Source organism: Prionailurus bengalensis, chromosome B2, assembly GCF_016509475.1.
Source record: "Prionailurus bengalensis isolate Pbe53 chromosome B2, Fcat_Pben_1.1_paternal_pri, whole genome shotgun sequence".
In the NCBI taxonomy this organism is placed as follows: domain Eukaryota; kingdom Metazoa; phylum Chordata; class Mammalia; order Carnivora; family Felidae; genus Prionailurus; species Prionailurus bengalensis.
In genome coordinates, this window is record NC_057349.1 from 2,884,915 (window position 1) to 2,905,664 (window position 20,750).

The 20,750-nt window shown below is 46.1% G+C and overlaps 3 protein-coding genes across 3 annotated transcripts in view; 2 read left to right on the forward strand and 1 right to left on the reverse strand.

Annotated features, from left to right (window-relative positions):
• LOC122490252 overlaps positions 1-20,750 on the forward strand; it is a 33,096-nt gene that overhangs the window by 7,480 nt on the left and 4,866 nt on the right. The window lies entirely within an intron of this gene.
• LOC122489129 (histone H2B type 1-K) lies at positions 5,141-16,328 on the reverse strand. The gene is made up of 2 exons (XM_043590648.1): positions 15,864-16,328; positions 5,141-5,163 (listed from the first exon to the last, which is right to left on the reverse strand). Exon 1 carries the CDS (start codon positions 16,265-16,267, stop codon positions 15,887-15,889), a length of 381 nt encoding a protein of 126 aa, XP_043446583.1. The 5' UTR covers positions 16,268-16,328; the 3' UTR covers positions 5,141-5,163; positions 15,864-15,886.
• Positions 16,574-17,716, forward strand: LOC122489124 (histone H2A type 1-E). The gene has a single exon (XM_043590642.1). The coding sequence runs from the start codon at positions 16,589-16,591 to the stop codon at positions 16,979-16,981; it is 393 nt and encodes a 130-aa protein (XP_043446577.1). The 5' UTR covers positions 16,574-16,588; the 3' UTR covers positions 16,982-17,716.

The following is a 20,750-nucleotide window of genomic DNA, read 5'->3' on the forward strand; positions in this document are numbered from 1 at the left end:
TACGGTCAATGCTGAGTACGGACCTTTCTGCTACCTCTCATTGTAGGCCTACGTTTCCACCAAGTAACCAAAATGGTGTTGGGATAAAGATGGGGACAGAGAGGAAAATGAGAACCTAAATTAATCACCTCCGTTCACCCCTTGAGGATGAGGATTGCTAATCCAGGCACTACTTTCAGACTTGAATTTTTCTAGGGGTCACTTTTTGCATGTTTTCCTGGGTATGCCTTCCAAGGCACACCTCACTCCACCCCATTTTTCCTAGTGAAGTTCCAGAAAGGTGCATCCTGAGCCTGCCTCCTCTATCTCACATTGTAATGCCCTCTTTTCTGGAACCCGTGTCTGTTCGTTGTGAGTTTCACGTAGGCAACTCCCATTTTACGGCAACATACATATTTTATGAGAAATACTTACAGTTTTCCAGAATAACAAAATTCAGGAAGAAGAGTGGAATTGTGTTTACATTTTGGAAATATCTTTAATTTCTGGCTTAATAGAAGACAGCTAGATTCATGTACAGTATTTGTTTCTGCGGTCAATCTATTGCAATATGATTGTCAAATGAAAATGAGAGTGGAAAAGTTAAGTAAGTTTCAGTATTACACAAATAAATTTAGTCTCACACACCCACCAGAAGGGTCTCAGAGACCCCCATGTGTCCCCAGATCATATTTTGAGAATCATATTTTGTTGTCTGGTGGTAGGTAGCATTGGGGATACCCTTGGCAGGAGCTGAGACACAGAATAATTTGAGAAGGCCTTGCGAATCGGTCTGCATGCCCAATGATGGCTGTCATTAAAATGAAATCCGCTCTCCTGAAATGAAATTTCAGTGAATAAAAAGGCAGGGAGCTCTTTTTTGAGCCTTGATCTACAGCGTTTTCATTTTTTTCTTAACTAGGCTCCACGCCCAATGCGGGGCTTGAACTCCTGACCCTGAGATTGAGTCACATGCTGTACCAACTGAGTGAGCCAGGTGCCAGTTTGTTTAATTTTAATTCTCCAATTTGCACGGTTTAAACATGATTCTTGCATACTTTCTTGCCTCCCCTCTCTTTTTACTGTTACTGTTAGTCCGGACATCTAAGATCGGCCTTACTTTCAGTCAGTAATGTCTTGGACGCATTAACTCAAAACTTGTAATCACTACCTCTTCCAGGGCTTCTGGGGAATAAAGAGAGACCAAAATCTCCACTCTAGGGCTTACGTTGGGTAGTTAGTTCTCTGTGACCACTGGTGCGCCTGCCTGACTCCAGAGGCTCAAGAACACTTCAGTGGCAGATGCTGTTTTCAGAGGCCAAGTGCATCTTACACTCTTCTCTGACAGTCCTTTATCTCGGTCCAGAATAATTTTTTTCTTTTTAACTCTAACTCACTTTTCTTCCTGAGCTAATTGCTTCATTCTTCTCTGCCAATATAAGACATCACCTTATCAAGGTTAATTTACCAGATTTGGGGGCTCAATCTAAATAAAGAGTTTCAAAAAACAATATAATTACAAATTTTAGAAAAGGCACAATGGACTCCTATCCAGGTATGTGTTAAAATACTCATGGGGCGCCTGGGTGCTCAGATGGTTGAGCATCGGACTTTCACTCAGGTCATGATCTCACGGTCTGAGTTCGAGCACCGTGCTGACAGCTCAGAACCTGGAGCCTGCTTCAGATTCCGTGTCTCCCTCTCTCTCTGCCCCTCCCCTGCCCGTGCTCTGTCTCTCTGGCTCTCAAAAATAAATAAACATAGACAAAGTTTTGTAAAGAATACTCATAATAAATTAGTAATTTTAATATTCCACCTTGAACTTCTGAAAGAATTAATATAGTCCACGGAATAAATATGAGGATGCTGTCCGTGTGCTCTCTTTGCACATGTAGCCCCAAATGGTTCTCCCGGTCATTATCGGCTGCATGCCTCTTCTTTGAAAGGAATACGAAGTTTTAATTTTTCTAACATTCTTACCCCAAGAGAGTACTAAAAAAATAAGGGGTCAGCAATTGTCCAGTTTCTGATTATTCCATTAATTCCATTAGATACAATATAAATGAAAAAATATAAAAATGTGTTATGTATAATTTTGTTTTAGGGTGTGTACGTATATATGTATGTGTGTAGTGTATTTGGGCTTACAGAATATATAGCTAAGATGTCAGGATTGCATCTATCTGTATTTTCCATCTCACTGCTGTTCCGTGCTGGGAGCATGAAATAATCAAAAACCAGATAGCCAATGCTTTTGAATTTTTTGGAATCCCCTTGGAGTAAAAGCATTGGAGAAATTAAAATAGAATTTATTCTAGCGTGTGTATAAATAATACATTTATGTATGTGACATACATGCACAAATACATATATACATATACATGTACACACACTCATGGTATAGTTATTTTAGTTGCACGCAGTATTAAGTTTCAGTTGCTTGGAGACAAATATAAATAATTGTATTTGGCCAAATACAAATGTATTAACACTTGCAGGATACCTTAACGTTCTATTACTTTATTTCAAGATGTGAGTTTAAAATGTTGGTGGTGGAATTAAATTAAAAAGCTACAGAACAATCACGTTACTATCAAGAATTATTTTTTAATTTTGTTTAATGTTTACTTATTTTTGAGATGAAGAGAGAGACAGAGTGTGAGCAGGGGAGGGGCAGAGAGAGAGGGAGACTCAGAATCCAAAGCAGGCTCCAGGCTCTGAGCTGTCAGCACAGAGCCCCACGCGGGTCTTGAACTCAGGAACAATGAGATGGTGACCTGAGCCAAGTCGGACTCTTAACCAACTGAGCCACCCAGGTGCCCCAAGAATTAATTTTAAAAATCCAGTGTTACATTTATACAATGCTACCCCTCAAATTTGAGTGCAAGAATTTTTTATAGTTCCATGTTCTCAAAATACGTTCACAAGAACCAACTAGTAAAAAACGCTAGTACGTTTGGATTAGAACATGTTTTAGGTACAACTCCATATTCACATCATATGCACATATTTCTAATATTAATTGGGGTGTACTTCATACTAGTTTTTTTCATACACAAGTGCAGGAACTTTCAAAAGTTACCATTATTGAACATTTTTGTGCAACACCCGAATATTTGCATGAAAAGTCCATGCCTATATTCTCAATTCTTTGTTCTGTATTTTCACAATTAAAGCAGATGTGATATAAAGTCGTTTTATTTTCTCTTAATGTTTATTCTGAGAGAGCGTGCACGCATGAGTGGGGGAGGGGCAGAGAGAGAAAGAGAATCTCAAGCAGGTTCCACGCTGAGCACAGAGCCCTACGCAGGGCCCCATCTCACAAACTGTGAGATCATGATCTGAGCCCAAATCAAGAGTCAGATACTTAACCAACTGAGCCACGCAGGCACCCCAAAAATCATTTTAAAAAGTTAAAACACACTCAAAAAACACTTACTGGTGGATATTTTTCTTCATTCTAAGCATCTCAGGAAATCTCTGGGAATTATTTTGTCTCTTATGTTTTGTTCCAGTGCATTAAAATTTTTCTTTTAAAGTCACCACTAGTATAAAAATTCAGAAATCTGAAATTGTAAGTCATCTAGCAAAGGTATTATAATATGGTTTCCAAAAAGATGTCTGAAGCTATTCAACTTTGAATGTGAGGTCTCAGGCAAAGATTCAGACTAGCTTCTCTTTTCACCCGTCTCAAGGCCATCCCTTTGAGAGACTTCTCATGGCTGGTCAGTTATTTATTTCTTGGCATATTCCAAATTAATCATATTAAGTTGTCTCTATATTTTCTTTATTTTTTTTTTTAATTTTTTTTTTCAACGTTTATTTATTTTTTTTGGGACAGAGAGAGACAGAGCATGAACGGGGGAGGGGCAGAGAGAGAGGGAGACACAGAATCGGAAACAGGCTCCAGGCTCTGAGCCAGCAGCCCAGAGCCCGACGCGGGGCTCGAACTCACGGACCGCGAGATCGTGACCTGGCTGAAGTCGGACACTTAACCGACTGCGCCACCCAGGCGCCCCAAATTGTCTCTATATTTTCATAGGCAATTTGAACAGATGGGAAGTTTTGCCTCAAGTGATCAATCGGCAGAATAGTATTTTTTTTTGTCTGCCCTTGAGTGACAAGCTTATAAATATACAAGAAGTACGTCCACAACTTCTATGTTACTTTATCTTTGACTTTTTGTTTTTATTTTTTTATTATTTAAAAAAAAGGTTTTTCTTTTCACATTTATGTTTGAGAGACAAAGAGAGACAGCATGAGCGGGGGAGGGGCAGAGAGAGAGGGCGACACAGAATCCGAAGCGGGCTCCAGGCTCTGAGCTGTCGGCACAGAGCCCGACGCGGGGCTGCAACCCACGAATCCCAAGATCGTGACCTGAGCCGAAGTCGGACACTCAACCGACTGAGTCAGCCAGGCACCCCTCAAAGTCCACAGTTTACATCAGGTTCACTCTCAGTGGATAATGGTATGTATCCATCATTATGGCATCACACAGTGTTTTCACTGCCCTCAAAATCCTCTGTGCTCCCTCCACATACTCATCCCTTCCCTCCCCTCAGCCCCTGGAAACCAGTGATCGTTTTACTATCTTTATAATTTTACCTTTTCCGTAACGCTGTATTGGCTTCTTTCACTCCGTAATATGCATTTTAGGTCCCTGCACGTCTTTTCCCGGCTCGTCAGCTCATTTCCTTTTAGCGCTGAGTGATAGCGTTGTCTGGCTGCACCAGTTTGCGCATCCAGTCACTTACCAAAGGACGTCTCGGTTGCTTCCAAGTTTTGCCAGTTCTGAACAAAGCTGCTACATGCGCCTGAGTGCAGGTTTTGTGTGACATGTTTTCAACTCCTTTGGGTAAATACCAAAGAAGGCGATTGCAGGATTATGGGGAAAGCGTATGTATGGTTTCGTAAGAATTGACCAAACTCTCTTCCAGGATGGAAGACCCTTTTCCATTTTGCACTCCCGCCAGCAGCGACCGACGGTTCACCTTGCTCCACGTCCTTGTCAGCATTTGGTGTTCTCAGCGTTCCAGATTTTGACCTTTCTAATTGCTGTGTGGTGGTGTTATCTTTGCCTTTTATTTTTCTAAGTTTTTATTTCTTTTTTTGCCGGAGTCCAGCTCCGGCAGGTCCAGGGGTTCCCGAAAGATGAACGGCGTCGGCGAAAAAGTGAAAATAAAACTAAGATAGAAATAAAAATAAAAAACTAAAATAAAAATGGACACAGAAAATAGCAGTGTGTTGAACTGGCCGATTTATTGTAGCAAGCGTGGCATTATGTTTGCTAGTGATTTCCTTGTAGCATACGTCATCTATCTAACATTACCTAATTTTCAAAATGTTCCTATGTATAAAGGGCCTTTAAGAAATAACATGGTGATTTTCCCCTAACTTTCCCGCATACCCTTTGAGTATAGATTAATTTCTTACATTATTCCGTTGTGCATCTGCGTTTATCTATAATCTACAAAGCATTTGCTTTGCTGTTCTCGTGGGAGGCCCTCCATTTCTCAACACCTCAAGTGGAACAGTGACAGGGACATGACCTCCTAACCACATGAGGCCAGAAGAACAATGTGTCTGCCTCGGTCCGAGGTGCCAGAAAGGGGCCGAAAAAGCCTTAGAAACCCATGCCTCATACATTCTCAGAGAGACAATGCACCTAGGAGCCAATGAACCGACTAGGTTCAGTCATCATCTGGAATGCCTCCGGGGGGCCAGGTGGGCCTAGGGGTTGAAGTCACCTGTGCCCAGAGATACACTCCTTAGTTGCCGGAGTGGGGCTTTCAAATCCATAGGTCTCTCCTTTACAGGCCCTCTTTGCCGGCAAACGTATGAGGCTGTCCTTCCTGTACGAAGAGGAGTCTCCATAGGGAATGGCGAGGGCTAAACGTAAGGCCCCGCAATTTCTTGCGGAACCTTATTTTCTTCCCTAATGGTTCTTCTCCCAGGGGGCCTGCCGAGGGCAATTCCCCGACAGACAATACCCCAGGTAGTTTGAAGGCCAAATTACCTAAAAGCAGGAGTAGAAGAAGCTTCACTGTCGTGGGCCGCCCTGCAGTCACCAATCCGTCCACAGCCCCGGCCCTGCCACTCAGGCCGGGTTAGCTTGGCTTCCAGCAATTTATTTTGAGAGAGAAAGAGAGCACGAATGGGGGAGGGGCAGAGAGAGAGGGAGAGAGAGAGTCCCAAGCAAGCTCTGTGCTATCAATCAGCACAGAGTCCAGCTCGGGGCTCAAACTAACAAACCATGAGATCATGAGCTGAAATCAAGAGTCAGACATTTAAGCAACTGTACCCCCCGGGTGCCCCTAATTTTTTTATAGTGATGGCAATCTATAACGTTACTTCATTGTTACTCCTTTCATGAGAAGTTTACTCTAGTTTTCAAATAATCAAAAGTAATTTCTTTTTTGAGAGAGTGCAAGCAAGGGAGGGGCAGAGAGAGAGGGAGCACAGAGCCTGATACGGGGCTCGATCTCCCAACCACGAAATCACGACCTGAACCTAAACTAAGAGTTGGACGCTCGACCAACTGAGCCACCCAGGTGCCCCTCAGACTTTTTTTTTTTTTTTAAGTTCTGCAAAATTTCCCGGGCTTGTCTGTAAATCTGTTACTCTACTGACTTTATACCGCTTGAAAAGGCTCTCAAATTTAATTTCTCCTCTTACGGATTCCTTTATGCAAAATTCACTGATGTTATATAGGAAAATTTTCCTCTGCTTCTGGATCTTAGCGGTAATGTTCCTAACAATCTTATCAAAAGACAGAAGGCTTTTGATTGTGTTGAAATGTGTTTGATGGACTAAGGTGAAGCCACAGCACAAGGAAACCTGGAGCAGAGACACACATTATTGATGACGCCCTACATGCCGGAGGGTAACTTAAAGATCGTCTTGTTAAACCCTCCTCTAATTTACAGTCGAGCAATTGGAAACGAGACAGGTCAGATGGCAAGCCCTCTAGCACACCAGAACTCAGGTCTGTGGGATTCCTTCCCAGTGCCTGTGCGTGTGTGCGTGTGTGCGGGCATGTGTGCACAGACGATTCAGGAAAAGCACGAGCTGGAGAGGAAAGAAAGCATGACTCATCCATCCGGCATATATTTACCGTTATATGCCAGGGATTACGCCCACAAATGACATGGATTGTAACACACATTTACTTTTAAAAATTAGTAATTTTATTATAAAAGACAAGTATGCTTTTAATTAGTAACATAGAGGCAAAAACCTTTAAGATGTCATAAGAAGAGGTAAATAGGAAACAGGGTATACGTTGTTCAGTAGAGATCGTAGGGGCGAAAGGGTCCAGAGCTATTCTTGCACTAAATATACGAGATGCTAGATGTTTGGAACTCACGCTCACCAGACTCGCGTCAGTCGGTAATCATGAGGCCTGAAGTCAGCCCCACTCTGGGGACACCAGGAGTCTGGGAACAAAAATAATGCCTGTGGCTGTCGAGCAGACTCCTGGGCGAGCTTCCGTGGGGCCAGCCGCCGGCCCTGCATCTGCCCCGCGGGCTGATGCTCGGAGAGAACAGATAGACGAGAGTCACACACACTTGAATCAGGTAGCTGGCTCGGCCCCCTCCTGCACCGAACCTCTCTCTTCCCCTCTGCTGCTTGCTGGGTTTCTAACTGATTTAAGTAAGGCACTGTGGTGAGAGCGCTGAGACGCAGTCTGAGTCTTTCTGTGCCGTGCCCTCCGCGGGAGATCGCCGGGACCTCGAGGTAATTTCTTGCCTGATACCAGTGAGGCTGCCCGGTCCTAGCCACGGAGGGGGGTCATTGGGAGGGAGGCGGCGAGAAGGAACGTGCGGGAGCATTCCGGGCAGAGGGAGAGGTAGTGCGAAGGCCGGAGGGGTCAGGGAGGCTGGGGTAGAGGAGGCCAGCTGGACCCTGGGGATCGGAGGCCCGAGGCAGCCCTGGGCCGGAGCACCTGACCCCTCAGAGACCAGGGTAAGGGCTCGGAAGTGTTGAAGCTGATCTGACGAAGTCCCAGGGATCTCTGGGCTGCTGGGGGGATGCAGGGGCGAGGGGCTGGGAACATTCAGCAGGTGGAAGCTGTTCAGTGGCCAGGACAGAGGAGGTGGGGCGTGGAATAGGATGGTGGAGGGGGCAGAGTGAGGGACTCGGGGTCTGCTTCCCTTCATCCCTCAGTCACGGCGGAGGGGGCCTTCCTCCCCAGTCTTCTCCCTCTGCACGCTTCCGCCGGAGTAAACCTCTCTAAAATGTCACTTGCCTCGTTAATAACACTTTTCACAATAATGCTTCTTTCTACACAAATGAATCCAGACTAGTTATCCTTGGGACCGTGTGGCTTGAGCCCTGAATGCTGGGGTTTGCTTTGAAGAATTTGCCCATTCTGTTCCACCTCCCTTAGAACACACCATACCAGATCATGATTCGGGAATCAGATAAATCACGTATAAAGCTCCTTCTGTTGTTGTACATCATGATCTATGTCCTTTAGGACAGTGACCGTGTTTTTGCTTTTGTTTTTTTTTTAAGTTTATTTATTTTGAGAGAGAGCATGCAAGCAGGGGAGAGGCAGAGAGGGAGCGAATCCCAAGCAGGGTCCACACTGTCAGCGCAGAGACTGACACGGGGCTCAAACTCACTCACTGAGAGACCATGCCCTGAGCTGAGGTCAAGAGTCAGACGCTTAACCGACTGAGCCACCCAGACGCCTCTGATGGTGTTTTTGTTTTGTTTTGTTTTTTTATCACCTGCTTCTCCGGACACAATAATAATTGATCCCCTTTCTCCAAAGGGGGACCCCTTTCTCTCTTCAGTTCTCTTTGCCCCCCAAAGACACACACGTTTATTTTCATTTCTTTCCTTCTAGGCTTGTACAACACGTCTGTGAGAAGGACAAGAAAACAAAGTCAAGTCTGAGGTTTGGGGATCGCTGTCCCAGCACCAGCAGCTCCCACGTGCCTCGTCTTTCCCAGAGCGTGTTCTCACTCCATGTCTATTAAGTTTCCAGCAAGGGGGGGGGGGGGGGGGTGTCCCTCAGCGTCTCTGACAGATTTTACAGAGAGACGACTTGCTGACCTATCGGGTGCATACGTATCAGGTGGCCAGGGGAGGGAGGCTTCTGAGGCATCTACAAGGAGGTGACTGCTGTAAAGGCCAACCCAGGAGGCGGCTGTGGGGAGTCCATTCCCTCCGGGGTCACCATGCCTCTGCGCCACATTTCAAGGAGAGCTGAGTTCCCCTATGTTCTTAGGGTCGAGGGTACATACAGGAGCTCCAGTATCACAGTGGGCCCCGCACAGGTGGCCCCCCACCTGTGTTTCAGTGTCCGGCTTGTTTATTCTCTTCCGGCTGAAGCTGAATGTCAGTGTCAGTGCTGCTGCCTTCGTTCAAAGCCGGCGGGCTGGCACACACATAGACAAAGCTGTCCACCTCGTCTCACGCCTGTGCTTACTCCCATGTCCAGGGTCAGCTTCTGGGAACCATTCAGCTAGACACGTGGACCTTCTGGCTTACCCAGGCCTGACGCCTCTCCAGGTCTTCTGCGAACGGATCTATCAGCACTGCCGACTGTTTCTGGGGGTACCCCAGCATCTCGGAAGCCTCCCAGCAGCTCTCTCCTTTAACATTGCCATGCTGGAGCCTGTGCGATCAAAGTCACCAGAGTCTGCATTCCCGCAGAGCAGTAGTGGCCCTTCGGGAGCATGCTAGGAACGAGGCAGACTGGATTTAGGCTGTCCCAGTGACTGGGGGGAGGTGCACCCCTAACAGGAGCGGACGGGCTGCTGGGTGTCCTATGAAGAATGGAGTCAGGGGACACGCGACTTCCAAGTGTCTCCGGGTAAATCTGAAGGTGCGGGACCTGTTGTGGATAAAGTCCAGAACCCAGAAGCACGAGGTCTTTGCCCACGTGTTTGTGTGTAGTTTAGGGGACACTGAAGTTTCCGACAAATCCGGATTTTTTTCCTTTTTGTTCCTTTCACATGCTCATGTCCCCCAAGAATCATTGGTGTTTACAAAAAGAAAAAAAAAAAGTCGCCTCACTGAGAGTTAAGTCTCTTTTCAGTGTTTGAACACCCGAGTCAACCCTACAAGGTCTTTGTGGCTCCAGGATGACTCTACACACAGGTTCTGTGAGGACTGTTGTGTCAACCTGACAGTGCCGTGCACTACCCAGATACTGGGTCAGACATTATTCTGGGTATTTCTGTCAAGGGGGTTTTGGATGACAAGGACATTTAAATTGGTAGACTTAAGGGGCTCCTGGGTGACTCAGTCGGTTAAGCATCCGACTTCGGCTCAGGTCATGATCTCGTGGTTCATGCGTTTGAGCTCAGCGTCCAGCTCTGTGCTGACAGCTCCGAGCCCGGAGCCTCCTTCAGATTGTGTGTGTGTCTCTCTCTCTCTCTCTGCCCCTCCCCTGCTAGCACTCTGTCTCTCAAAAATGAATAATAAACCATTAGAAAAATTAAAAATAAATTGGTAGACTTAATTTGTAAACAGATTGTTCTCCCTGATGTGGGTGGGCCACATTCAATCAGTTGAAATCAGGAAAAGGAACAAAAAGGCTGTCCCTCCCTTGACTGAGAGTTATTCATGTCTGGCTGCTTTTGAGCTGGGATATTGGCTTCTTCCTGCCTTTGGACTCAGACTGAAACATGGGCTCTGCCTGGGTGTCAAACCTGCGGGTCTTCAGGCTGGAACAGCATGGCCTCCCTGGGTCTCCCAGTTCCTGACTCACCCGGCAGCTCTCGGGCCTTGTCAGCCTCCCCAGGCACAGGAGCCGGGTCCTTGTAAGAAACGTCTTAATATATATACACATCCATCCTACTGGTTTCACTGCTCACCAGTACAGGTGCAAATACTCAACTACTTCTCTATGTGTTTTTGTGTAGGACGCAAGCATTCATGTTGAAGTCATCTCCTTTATTGTTAAAATAACTGTCTCTTATTTCATTTTTATATAATAGTTACACTGTTTCATGACCTTTAGAAATTATGCATGCGTTTAAGTGTTATTACCTAAGAATTTAACTCTAGGCTGGAAAAAGGGGCCACTAAAAATAGATATAAAAGGGGAGCCCAGGGAATGACACACATGAGAACCACTGCCTTTCATAAATGCAGTCAGGGAAATGAAACCTGTTTATTAAGCTACACGAGACCAGACCTCACGGCGTGTGGATAAGCGCGGGTCACGGCTCCTTCCTCTCCTCCCCTGGCCTCAGCAGCCCTGGCCTGGAGCCTCTGCCCTGGTGCCTTGAAATTTAAAGGTTCTCCCCAGGGGTGGCTCAGTCCGTTAAGTGTCCGACTTTGGCTCACGTCGTGATCTCATGGTTCGTGAGTTCAAGCCCCGTATGTTTGGGGCTCTCTGCTCTCAGCACATAGCCTGCTTCTGTCCCCTCTTTCTGCCCCTCCCCTGCTCACATTCTCTTCCTCAAAAACAAATAAATATCTATACATATGAGGTTCCCCCCAAATTAATATCCTTGGGATTCCAGTGTTCCCTTACAGCTTTTCATAATTTCTCCCTCAAAATGATGTAAGCCCAGCCCTTTGGCTGAGGCACTTATTTGGTTCTTCTTTCTGTCACTGGGATTCTTGCACACCTGCAGGGGTGGGGTCCTCGTCCCGTAGTCTACCCGACCCCCGTCCTAGTACTGGTCAGGCCCTCAGTCAACTCATTTAAGCTGAAGCAGTCCTAGTCGGTCGTGATGCCAGGAATACTTACACGTATGTTCAACGCCGTAGGAGTTGAGAGAAAGTTCTTAACCCTATTCAAGTCTGGAAAATAATTTCCTTGTGCGCTTTGTTAACTTGTTTTGTGTTTTAATACCGCATGTCTGCTTTTCTCGGGAAACCTCCCAAGAGGCCGAATAGGTGACAACATCAGAAAAGGCGAGCTTCTCAAAAAGAAGCTCAATAGAAGTTGAAAGCAATTAGGAAGCAGCCAGGGCACCTGGATGGCTCAGTCGGTTGAACGTCTGACTTGGTTTCCGCTCAGGTCATGATCTCGCTGTTCGTGGGATCCAGCCTCGAGTTGGGCTCTGAGATGACAGTGCGGAGCCTGCTTGGGATTCTCTCTCTCTCTCTCTCTCTCTCTCTCTCTCTGCCCTTTCTCCGCTTGCACACTCTTTCTTTCTCTCTCTAAATAAATAAATAAATGTAAAAAAATAAATAAGCCTGGGGCGCCTGGGTGGCGCAGTCGGTTAAGCGTCCGACTTCAGCCAGGTCACGATCTCGCGGTCCGTGAGTTCGAGCCCCGCGTCGGGCTCTGGGCTGATGGCTCAGAGCCTGGAGCCTGTTTCTGATTCTGTGTCTCCCTCTCTCTCTGCCCCTCCCCCGTTCATGCTCTGTCTCTCTCTGTCCCAAAGATAGATAAACGTTGAAAAAAAAATTAAAAAAAAAAAAAATAAGCCTTAAAAGAAAAGGTATTAGGAAGCAGATAAACGGGCCATCTGCAGAAACAATACACATTTAAAGGGGTTTGGACAGTTGTGGGTGAGGAGATGCTTCCATATCCAGGAACCTAACAGGTGCCTAAGGGAAGTTGTGGTCAAATTAATGTCATGTGCCCGATACAATGTCCTGAGGGCTGGTAAACTGCATGAAATCTAGGAAGGAGTGAGGAAAAAAAAAAAAAGGGTTAAGCTTTTGTCAGTACATTTTGTTCAACCTGGAAGGAAGTTTTCAATGAAGAAAACATGAATTTCTCTAGGCTGGACAAAGGCCATTTTCAGGTAATGTAACTTGGGGAAAAGCCTCTCCTTTAGGATAAGATTCTCTCATCTGTTTTTTATGTTCCAATCTGTCCCTTTGTGCCCTAAAAGTTGTTCTTTAGAGACAAGATGACAAAAAGTATTACTTGGGGCACATCATGTGGATCACGGAAGACACCAGCCAGTCTGGTGTAAGACAGTGAAGTGACATTCAGATTGGGATGAGCTCAAGTCAATTTCCCCAAGACTGATCAGCAGTGCCGTAAATTAATCAAGATACTTTGAACAACGAAGGGTTAGATGCCTGGATCGCCAAAGTGCAAATAACCCACAAAATCTAGCACTGGGTTATTTTTCTCTCCTTTCAGGAATTTCAAGTTTCTAAATGCTGAAGGGCAATGGACCCGATGTGTGAACCCTGTACAGAGGGACCACAAATGCCTTCTGCGTGCTCCTGTCCATTCTGCACAGATTTCAGAATCCTCCTTCCCGGGTTCTTCAAAACATCTTTCCTGCTGACAGGTGCAAGTCATATCTACCTATTCCTATACCCCTACCTGTACCCGTACCTATGCCATCCGCACCCATCTCTGCACACACACGTTCCCCAGGCCGAGGATCTATGTGGTAGATAACTCAATCCCTCTAAATCCTCTCATTTCCTCCCCTGGATTTTATCTGCCGAGTCCCTCATGCTGTAAAACAGAAAGACCAGAGTTTACCGCCAATTATCTGCACTAATGGATTAATGGACAGGACCAAAGGCATATGTGGTCTGAAAGTAGTGATGAAAATAACCAAATATATGGCAAATTTACTGTCATCAACTACCTTTTTTTCATTTTTTTTCATGTTTACTTATTTTTGAGAGAGAGAGAGCGTGAGTGGGGGAGGCCCAGAGAGGGTGACACAGAATCTGAAGCCCAACGTTAGGGCTCACACCCATGAACCACAAGATCATGACCTGAGCCAAAGTCGGACGCTTAACCAACCGAGCCACCCAGGCGCCCCTGTCATCAACCGTCTCGAAGGGCGATGGAAGGAGAAATGATACATAGACTTAAAATATTTCTTTTCTAACAGAATTGAGGACGGGATATACACACATACATACACATGAATACATAAAACATATACAGAACACACACACACACATGCACACACACACACATGTATAGGCCAGAGACCTGTCCCAAAGATTTTGAGAAGCTGAGTAGACAGAAAAGTTTACAGGCGCTGGAGGTGGGTTCTGGCTGAATTGTAGCCCACATCTTGAGTTTTCTGAATTCATGGGCCTTTTTTTTTTTTTTTTTTTTAATTTTTTTTTTTTCAACGTTTTATTTATTTTTGGGACCGAGAGAGACAGAGCATGAACGGGGGAGGGGCAGACAGAGAGGGAGACACAGAATTGGAAACAGGCTCCAGGCTCTGAGCCATCAGCCCAGAGCCTGACGCGGGGCTCGAACTCACGGACCGCGAGATCGTGACCTGGCTGAAATCGGACACTTAACCGACTGCGCCACCCAGGCGCCCCATGGGCCTTTTTAATAGCCTGTCAGTGTTTTTCTCCTACACCCTCAAAGAAACTAATTCTATCTACAGAAACCCTGTACTGTATTTAATTCTCATTTATAAGGTTTCCTCTAGGACACACGAGATGATGGGACATTGATTTTTGTGCAAGATTCTTTCCCTATTATATTTTTCAGTATAGCATTTGCTACATAAAGGGAGTATGTGTAACATACATCTTAAGTGTAAAACAAGTTGTATCAAACACCCATGATGAACTTCTAGCACTAAATCTGGAATGTTGGTAACAAGTTATTTACCTCAGTCACTGAGGTGTGCTCTTCCTGATTTTTAAAAACTCGCACATGGAGCTCTTAAAGTTTTTTGAATCCTACACTTACACGTGCTTCTATAGAAGCTTAAATAGTAATGTATTTACGAGTCCTAGAGAGGGCTATCATCTATGAACCTCCTGAGGTTTAGGTTTCTGAAATTTCACCAAGCACTGCTGTGTATCTTAATCTTTTTCCTGCTATGTGGACTCCTAGCGAGTGAATGTACCGCAATATATCTGTTTAGTCTTTTTGGCCATGAGTATGTGGCTGCATCTACTACTTTGCCACTAAGAATGGAGAATATTCTCACCCAGCCACCTGTGGGTGGAACTGAGTCACTGGAGTACTGACATTGGACAAAGGGCATTATCAAAAAGTTCAGCAAACCCAACTCAAATGTAGAAGTGTTTCCACACACACACACACACACACACACCCGCCAAGACCAAAATATTTTCAAATATGCCATTCCTAAGGCTTAAAGCGGAGAGAAGGATTTGTACTCCCTGAATCGGGATGAAGGAACAGCCTTCTCTGACTTTTCTCATTTTCTTTCCAAACGTCTTCCCATAGAAACAGGAAATGCAAGGCGCACAGAGAGAAAGAAACCATGGGATGGATTCTCCGACAGGAAAGGCAGGGGACAGAACCCAATCCCTCCCCTAAAGAGGAATTTCACCCAGAGAAACGAGGGAGTGAGTCCAGCAGCGGCTCCTCACGCCAAGCCACACGGCCCAGAATCACCCCAGTGAGGACAGACTACCACCGGGCGGCCGGCGGTAAAGTTTAAACTCCGCGCGCTGCGCCCTGGTTGGCTGCCCAGACCAACGTGGCCACCGATGAACGCGGATCTTCCGTTTCCTTCTGCTGCCTTTCTAACTGGCGAGTGGCGAATCCAAACCTGGGGGAGCAGAGCTGGCACCATCCCCAAAAGAAACAGTAGCGAATAAAAGGATGTGTGCGCTTCTCAGCGCGTGCCCAGGGCTTCGCTGTAAGGTGCGCCTGGGAGCTAAGGACAGAGCTTTGTGGTCATGGAACCTCCTGCCAGGCTGACGTGTTCAAAGCTGACCAGGTTTTGTTTGAGACAAAGGGTGCTTTCTTTCAGTAGGCTTGTCTGATCACGAATGTGATCCTTCCTGACCGAAACCCATAGAAATACGTCTCTGGAGTTATTTCAACTTGCTGTACACTGTAATTTCTAGCGAGACGAAAACACGGGACTCAGATACGGTTTCTTTACAGAAAACAAAGACCCAGTGTAAATAAGTGCCAGTTCCCTTTAGAAGACTGAGTGGCTCTGAAAAGAGCCTTTGGGGGGTGGACCGAGCCTTACCGATTGCTCTGCAGCCGGCGGGCTCACTTTGCGCTGGTGTACTTGGTGACGGCCTTGGTGCCCTCGGACACGGCGTGCTTGGCCAGCTCCCCGGGCAGCAGCAGGCGCACGGCCGTCTGGATCTCCCGGGACGTGATGGTCGAGCGCTTGTTGTAATGCGCCAGGCGCGACGCCTCGCCCGCGATGCGCTCGAAGATGTCGTTGACGAACGAGTTCATGATGCCCATGGCCTTGGACGAGATGCCGGTGTCGGGGTGCACCTGCTTCAGCACCTTGTACACGTACACCGAGTAGCTCTCCTTGCGGCTGCGCTTGCGCTTCTTACCGTCCTTCTTCTGCGCCTTGGTCACCGCCTTCTTGGAGCCCTTCTTCGGGGCCGGGGCGGACTTGGCTGGCTCAGGCATGGTCGGGAACCACTGTTAACGGACTTGAAAACAGAAAGAATGAGTATGAGGCTCTAAGTGTCCTTTTTATCCACAGCTTCTTAAACAAAGGAGGCACTGGACGAAATCCTGTAGCTAATTGGCGAGTTCTGCAAACGTCACGTATTAATTTCGTTCAATCAAAGTAAGTGTATTTGAAAACCAGCATCCCATTGGTTGCAGCGAAACTGTAATTTTAGCCAATGGAATAGTTTTCTTTTTGCGCCCATTAGAGACTATAAATAGGGTAGCTCTGGCTCAGCCCATACTGAGCATACCCAGGTTTGTGATATTTTCTCCGTCATGTCCGGTCGCGGAAAGCAGGGCGGCAAGGCTCGCGCCAAGGCCAAGACGCGCTCGTCGCGGGCCGGGCTGCAGTTCCCGGTGGGCCGCGTGCACCGCCTGCTCCGCAAGGGCAACTACGCCGAGCGGGTGGGGGCCGGCGCGCCGGTGTACCTGGCGGCCGTGCTCGAGTACCTGACGGCCGAGATCCTGGAGCTGGCGGGCAACGCGGCCCGCGACAACAAGAAGACGCGCATCATCCCGCGCCACCTGCAGCTGGCCATCCGCAACGACGAGGAGCTCAACAAGCTGCTGGGCCGCGTCACCATCGCGCAGGGCGGCGTCCTGCCCAACATCCAGGCCGTGCTGCTGCCCAAGAAGACCGAGAGCCACCACAAGGCCAAGGGCAAGTAGAAATATGGCCTAGTCTGGAGCTCAAGTCTCCTGTCCAAACCAAAAGGCTCTTTTTAGAGCCATCCACTTAATCAAGGAAAAGAGCTGTGCCTCACGTTCTGTCATTGGGATAGCAGGTGTTGAATAGTGGCAAATCCTGTTAAAAAGAATTTATAGGCCTGTCAATCGACCCAAGAGTCCTTGAATTAAAAGAAGTCACCTTGCCAAAAAAGACAAACCTTTGCCCTAAGGAACCCATAAGAGGAAAACCTGGGTGTCCTTGATTCTTCCCGCAGGATCAAACGTCCATGTGGAACCCAAACTTGGCAGCCTGTGACTTTGGCCTAGCCTTCCCTCTTCTAATTCAATGGAATCCTCCTGAATAAGACTCCCCCTTCCTATATGTCCTGCATTAGTCCTGCAGGCCGGTGGACTCCTTGTTTGAAATAAGTTCAGGCAGACAATGCGTTTCATAATTGTACACAGGTGAAGTAAAGACAGCAAGGAAACATTGGGGAGACCATGTGCCTTTGCAACAGACGTGAGAGGTGGACGTTGTAAGTCAGATTTTCACCTTAACTATACTGGCACCCAATGAGTCCCAGTGCCTATTCTGGCTGTTCTCGGCCACCAGCACACCCTTATCACCAAAGTCAAGCTGGAGGGCGTCTTCCATTCCTCTCCACGGAAGTACACCTCCGCCAATGTTTAGTTTTTCCTCACGAAGATCTTCTAATAAAATTAAGTTTCTATGCCGCTTCTAGTCTATGTGAATTAGTTTATTTCCTGGGTCTCTTGAAAGGTTTGTACGTCCTATCGTGAAATCTGAACTGCAGTCACAGGCAAAAACCCCCTAGAATCCGTGAACACAGCAATCCCAGACAGGAGGGAAATGTCACCTTTAAAAACGTTTCTTTCAAAGTTACGGTTATTCGATGTCAAAGGACCCACATCCTGATTTCAGTGAATCTGATTATTCAGTTGTTTCCTCTTAAAAAGTCACCTGCATTAATCAAATTTGTAAATTTCGAACAGCTATTTCTCTTAGCATTGGAAACGTCAAATAGAATAAGTTAACACAGCTCCAAGGAAGGCCTAGGAGTTCTTTCCATGTTTAATCATAAAATACGCTGTTTTGATGATTGATGTGGCTTTTGTGACAAGGTTCAGAACAAATCTCCCAGCATGAGACACTTTGACGAGTGGAGTTTTAATGAGCTGAAGACAATTAGGCCCAAAATACTCAGGTAGACTTTTTACCACCCCCTCTACTGCCTACAAGGATGTGACTGGGCCTGGGCCAGGAAGAGAGCTATCACCAGAGGTAAGTCCGAAGTGTGAGCTAGGTGCAGTGAGCCGTGGGGAGCTCACAGGACCTGATCAAATTTCTCCCTGTCTCCTTGTCTCCACAAGGCCCGGCAAACTTTTGTTTACTGAACATCCTCTCCGCATGTTCCTGTGAACAGTCTTCCCTTTGAAGCCCAGACCTCTGCCCCCTTCTTAGCTCAGTAGCGTTCAAGCCTCAACTGCCCGACTGTGGGAGAGCCTCACCAGTCTTGGTGGGACTCCTGCATGTACAAAATTAAATGTTTTCCTCTTGTTCATCCGTCCTCTGTCAACTTCATTGTTAGACCAGCCAGAGCACCTAGAAGGAAAGAAGGGACAAGTTTTGTCCGCCCTTAACAGATCAAATCGCTAGTAATTGCTTTCTTGCATTGTTTGTATGTCTCACAAGAACGACTACATTGTTAAATTGTTATTAAAATTATGTTATTCGCATGGTTTTGATTTATCAAACCAATGAACCCATAATCAAATAATTGGCAAATAAATACACATTTTTGTTTTAAGTAAAATATATTCAAGCGTGATACACTATCGCTTATAATTCCATGTTAACTGAGTTTTTTGTTAGTTGCCTATAGCTCCAAGGTCATTGGATAAAGTGCGTACTATTGATGAGGGAGCATGAGGCCGACTGAGGGGCAAAGCACAAGCTGGCACACACCCCCGCCCCAGGTGGGCCATGTGTGATATTCCTCAGACACCCCTGACCGCCCAAGAACGAAGGAAAGGGGTGTCAGTGCTGGCCATGGTGCTGTGGGAAACTAAGGCAAATGGAAAATTAAATTCCCTTACTGCCTACAGCCATGGGCAAGTCCTCGAAACCGGCAGAGTGACCTCCCTCTAGGAGTTCAGCCGCCTCCATGATGGCACTTTGCTGGGGGCAAAAGGGAACCTTGGCTTTACATTATCCCAACTTTAAGGATCTTGTCAGTCTACTTCCTTTATCTCAACTGCCCCAAGATATATGCTGGTAATCCTACTCCAAGCTTATGGCCCCCCATGAGAGACCCCCATACATCTAAAGGGTCTCATGACTGAGGTTTTACTAAATGATAATAAATGCTGTTCCCTTAGCAACAGCTACCCCCTCAAGGTCCTGGAAACTTGGCTTCCAAAATACCTTAGAGACTTACTCTACCTGTCAGGACAGGGTCCTGTCCCTGTGCTTTAAGAAAATCACCTTTTTGCACCCAAGACATCTTCAACATTCTTTCTTGGCCATCGTCTCTGGATGTCACTACCCTCCCCACCCCAAAACTTCATCACTATTATTATTTATATAATCAAAAAAATAAATAAAAACTTCTTTTTAAAAAAATAGAACCAAACCTTCAAAATCTTTTGATGAAATAATTCAGATATTTGTAATTGCAATCAGATCCAGGAGGACTGATGAAAACTTCATAGTTGATACTGTAAAATCATTTTCATAGGAGGTAAAGTTCAATTTTAGTGGCAGAACATTTACGGAACCTTTTATTAAACAACTGAAGTATAATTGACACAGAGGAAAGCAGTGTTTAAGCTTTCTTTCTGGCGTTGGTCTCTCCATTAATTTCCATCTCTGCAGATTCTGAAAGCACCTCTTCCTACGTTAGATTTCCCGTGTATCTCACCCATCAGTTTACAAAGTCCCTTAGAGTGGAGACTGGGTTTTATTCATATTTGTGTCTTCCTAAACACAAATGACACAATGACAACACCACAAAATATAGTCAGTAAATTGTGTCAATTTTATAATAATAAAAATCCTTATAACATAGGTACGTGGTATAAAATAAAAGCAAAAAAAAAAAAAAGAGAGAGAGAGAGAGATGGAAAGGTAAATAAAAAACAGATCCCATGGAGGAACTGGAGTCAATCTAAGTGGAGGCAGCGTAAAGATGAGATGGGTCCAAGGAGCAAAGACCAGTCGGAAAGACGTAAATTGCCTTTTTCAGTTCATGGTATTTATCTGGAAAGAGGCTGTGCTTGATGACCTCGGGGCACGAACACCAAGGGCAGAGAATTAGGGATCCCCCAACCAGTACAAACTTCTGAAGCTTCAGTGACTTTCCCCTAGGGTTGCTTTTGTGTGGTTTTTATAAATCTCTCAGCTTCCAGATTTTTCTATATGCTTACTATTGAAGTTTCTATGTGCTTACTATTGAATATGCTTACTATTGAAAATACTGGTTTTTCCTGGTGCAGTGGTAGTATCTCAAGAGACAGGGCTTTGGTGAAGAGGGAGTAGCAATGGACCCTCTGCTGTGATCATCCTTCACTTACATTTTTAGCTGTTAAAACACTGATTAGAAGTTAGTTCAAAACATGGGGCGCCTGGGCGGCTCAGTCGGTTGAGCGTCCGACTTCGGCTCAGGTCATGATCTCGCGGTCCGTCAGTTCGAGCCCCGCGTCCGGCTCTGGGCTGATGGCTCAGAGCCTGGAGCTTGCTTCTGATTCT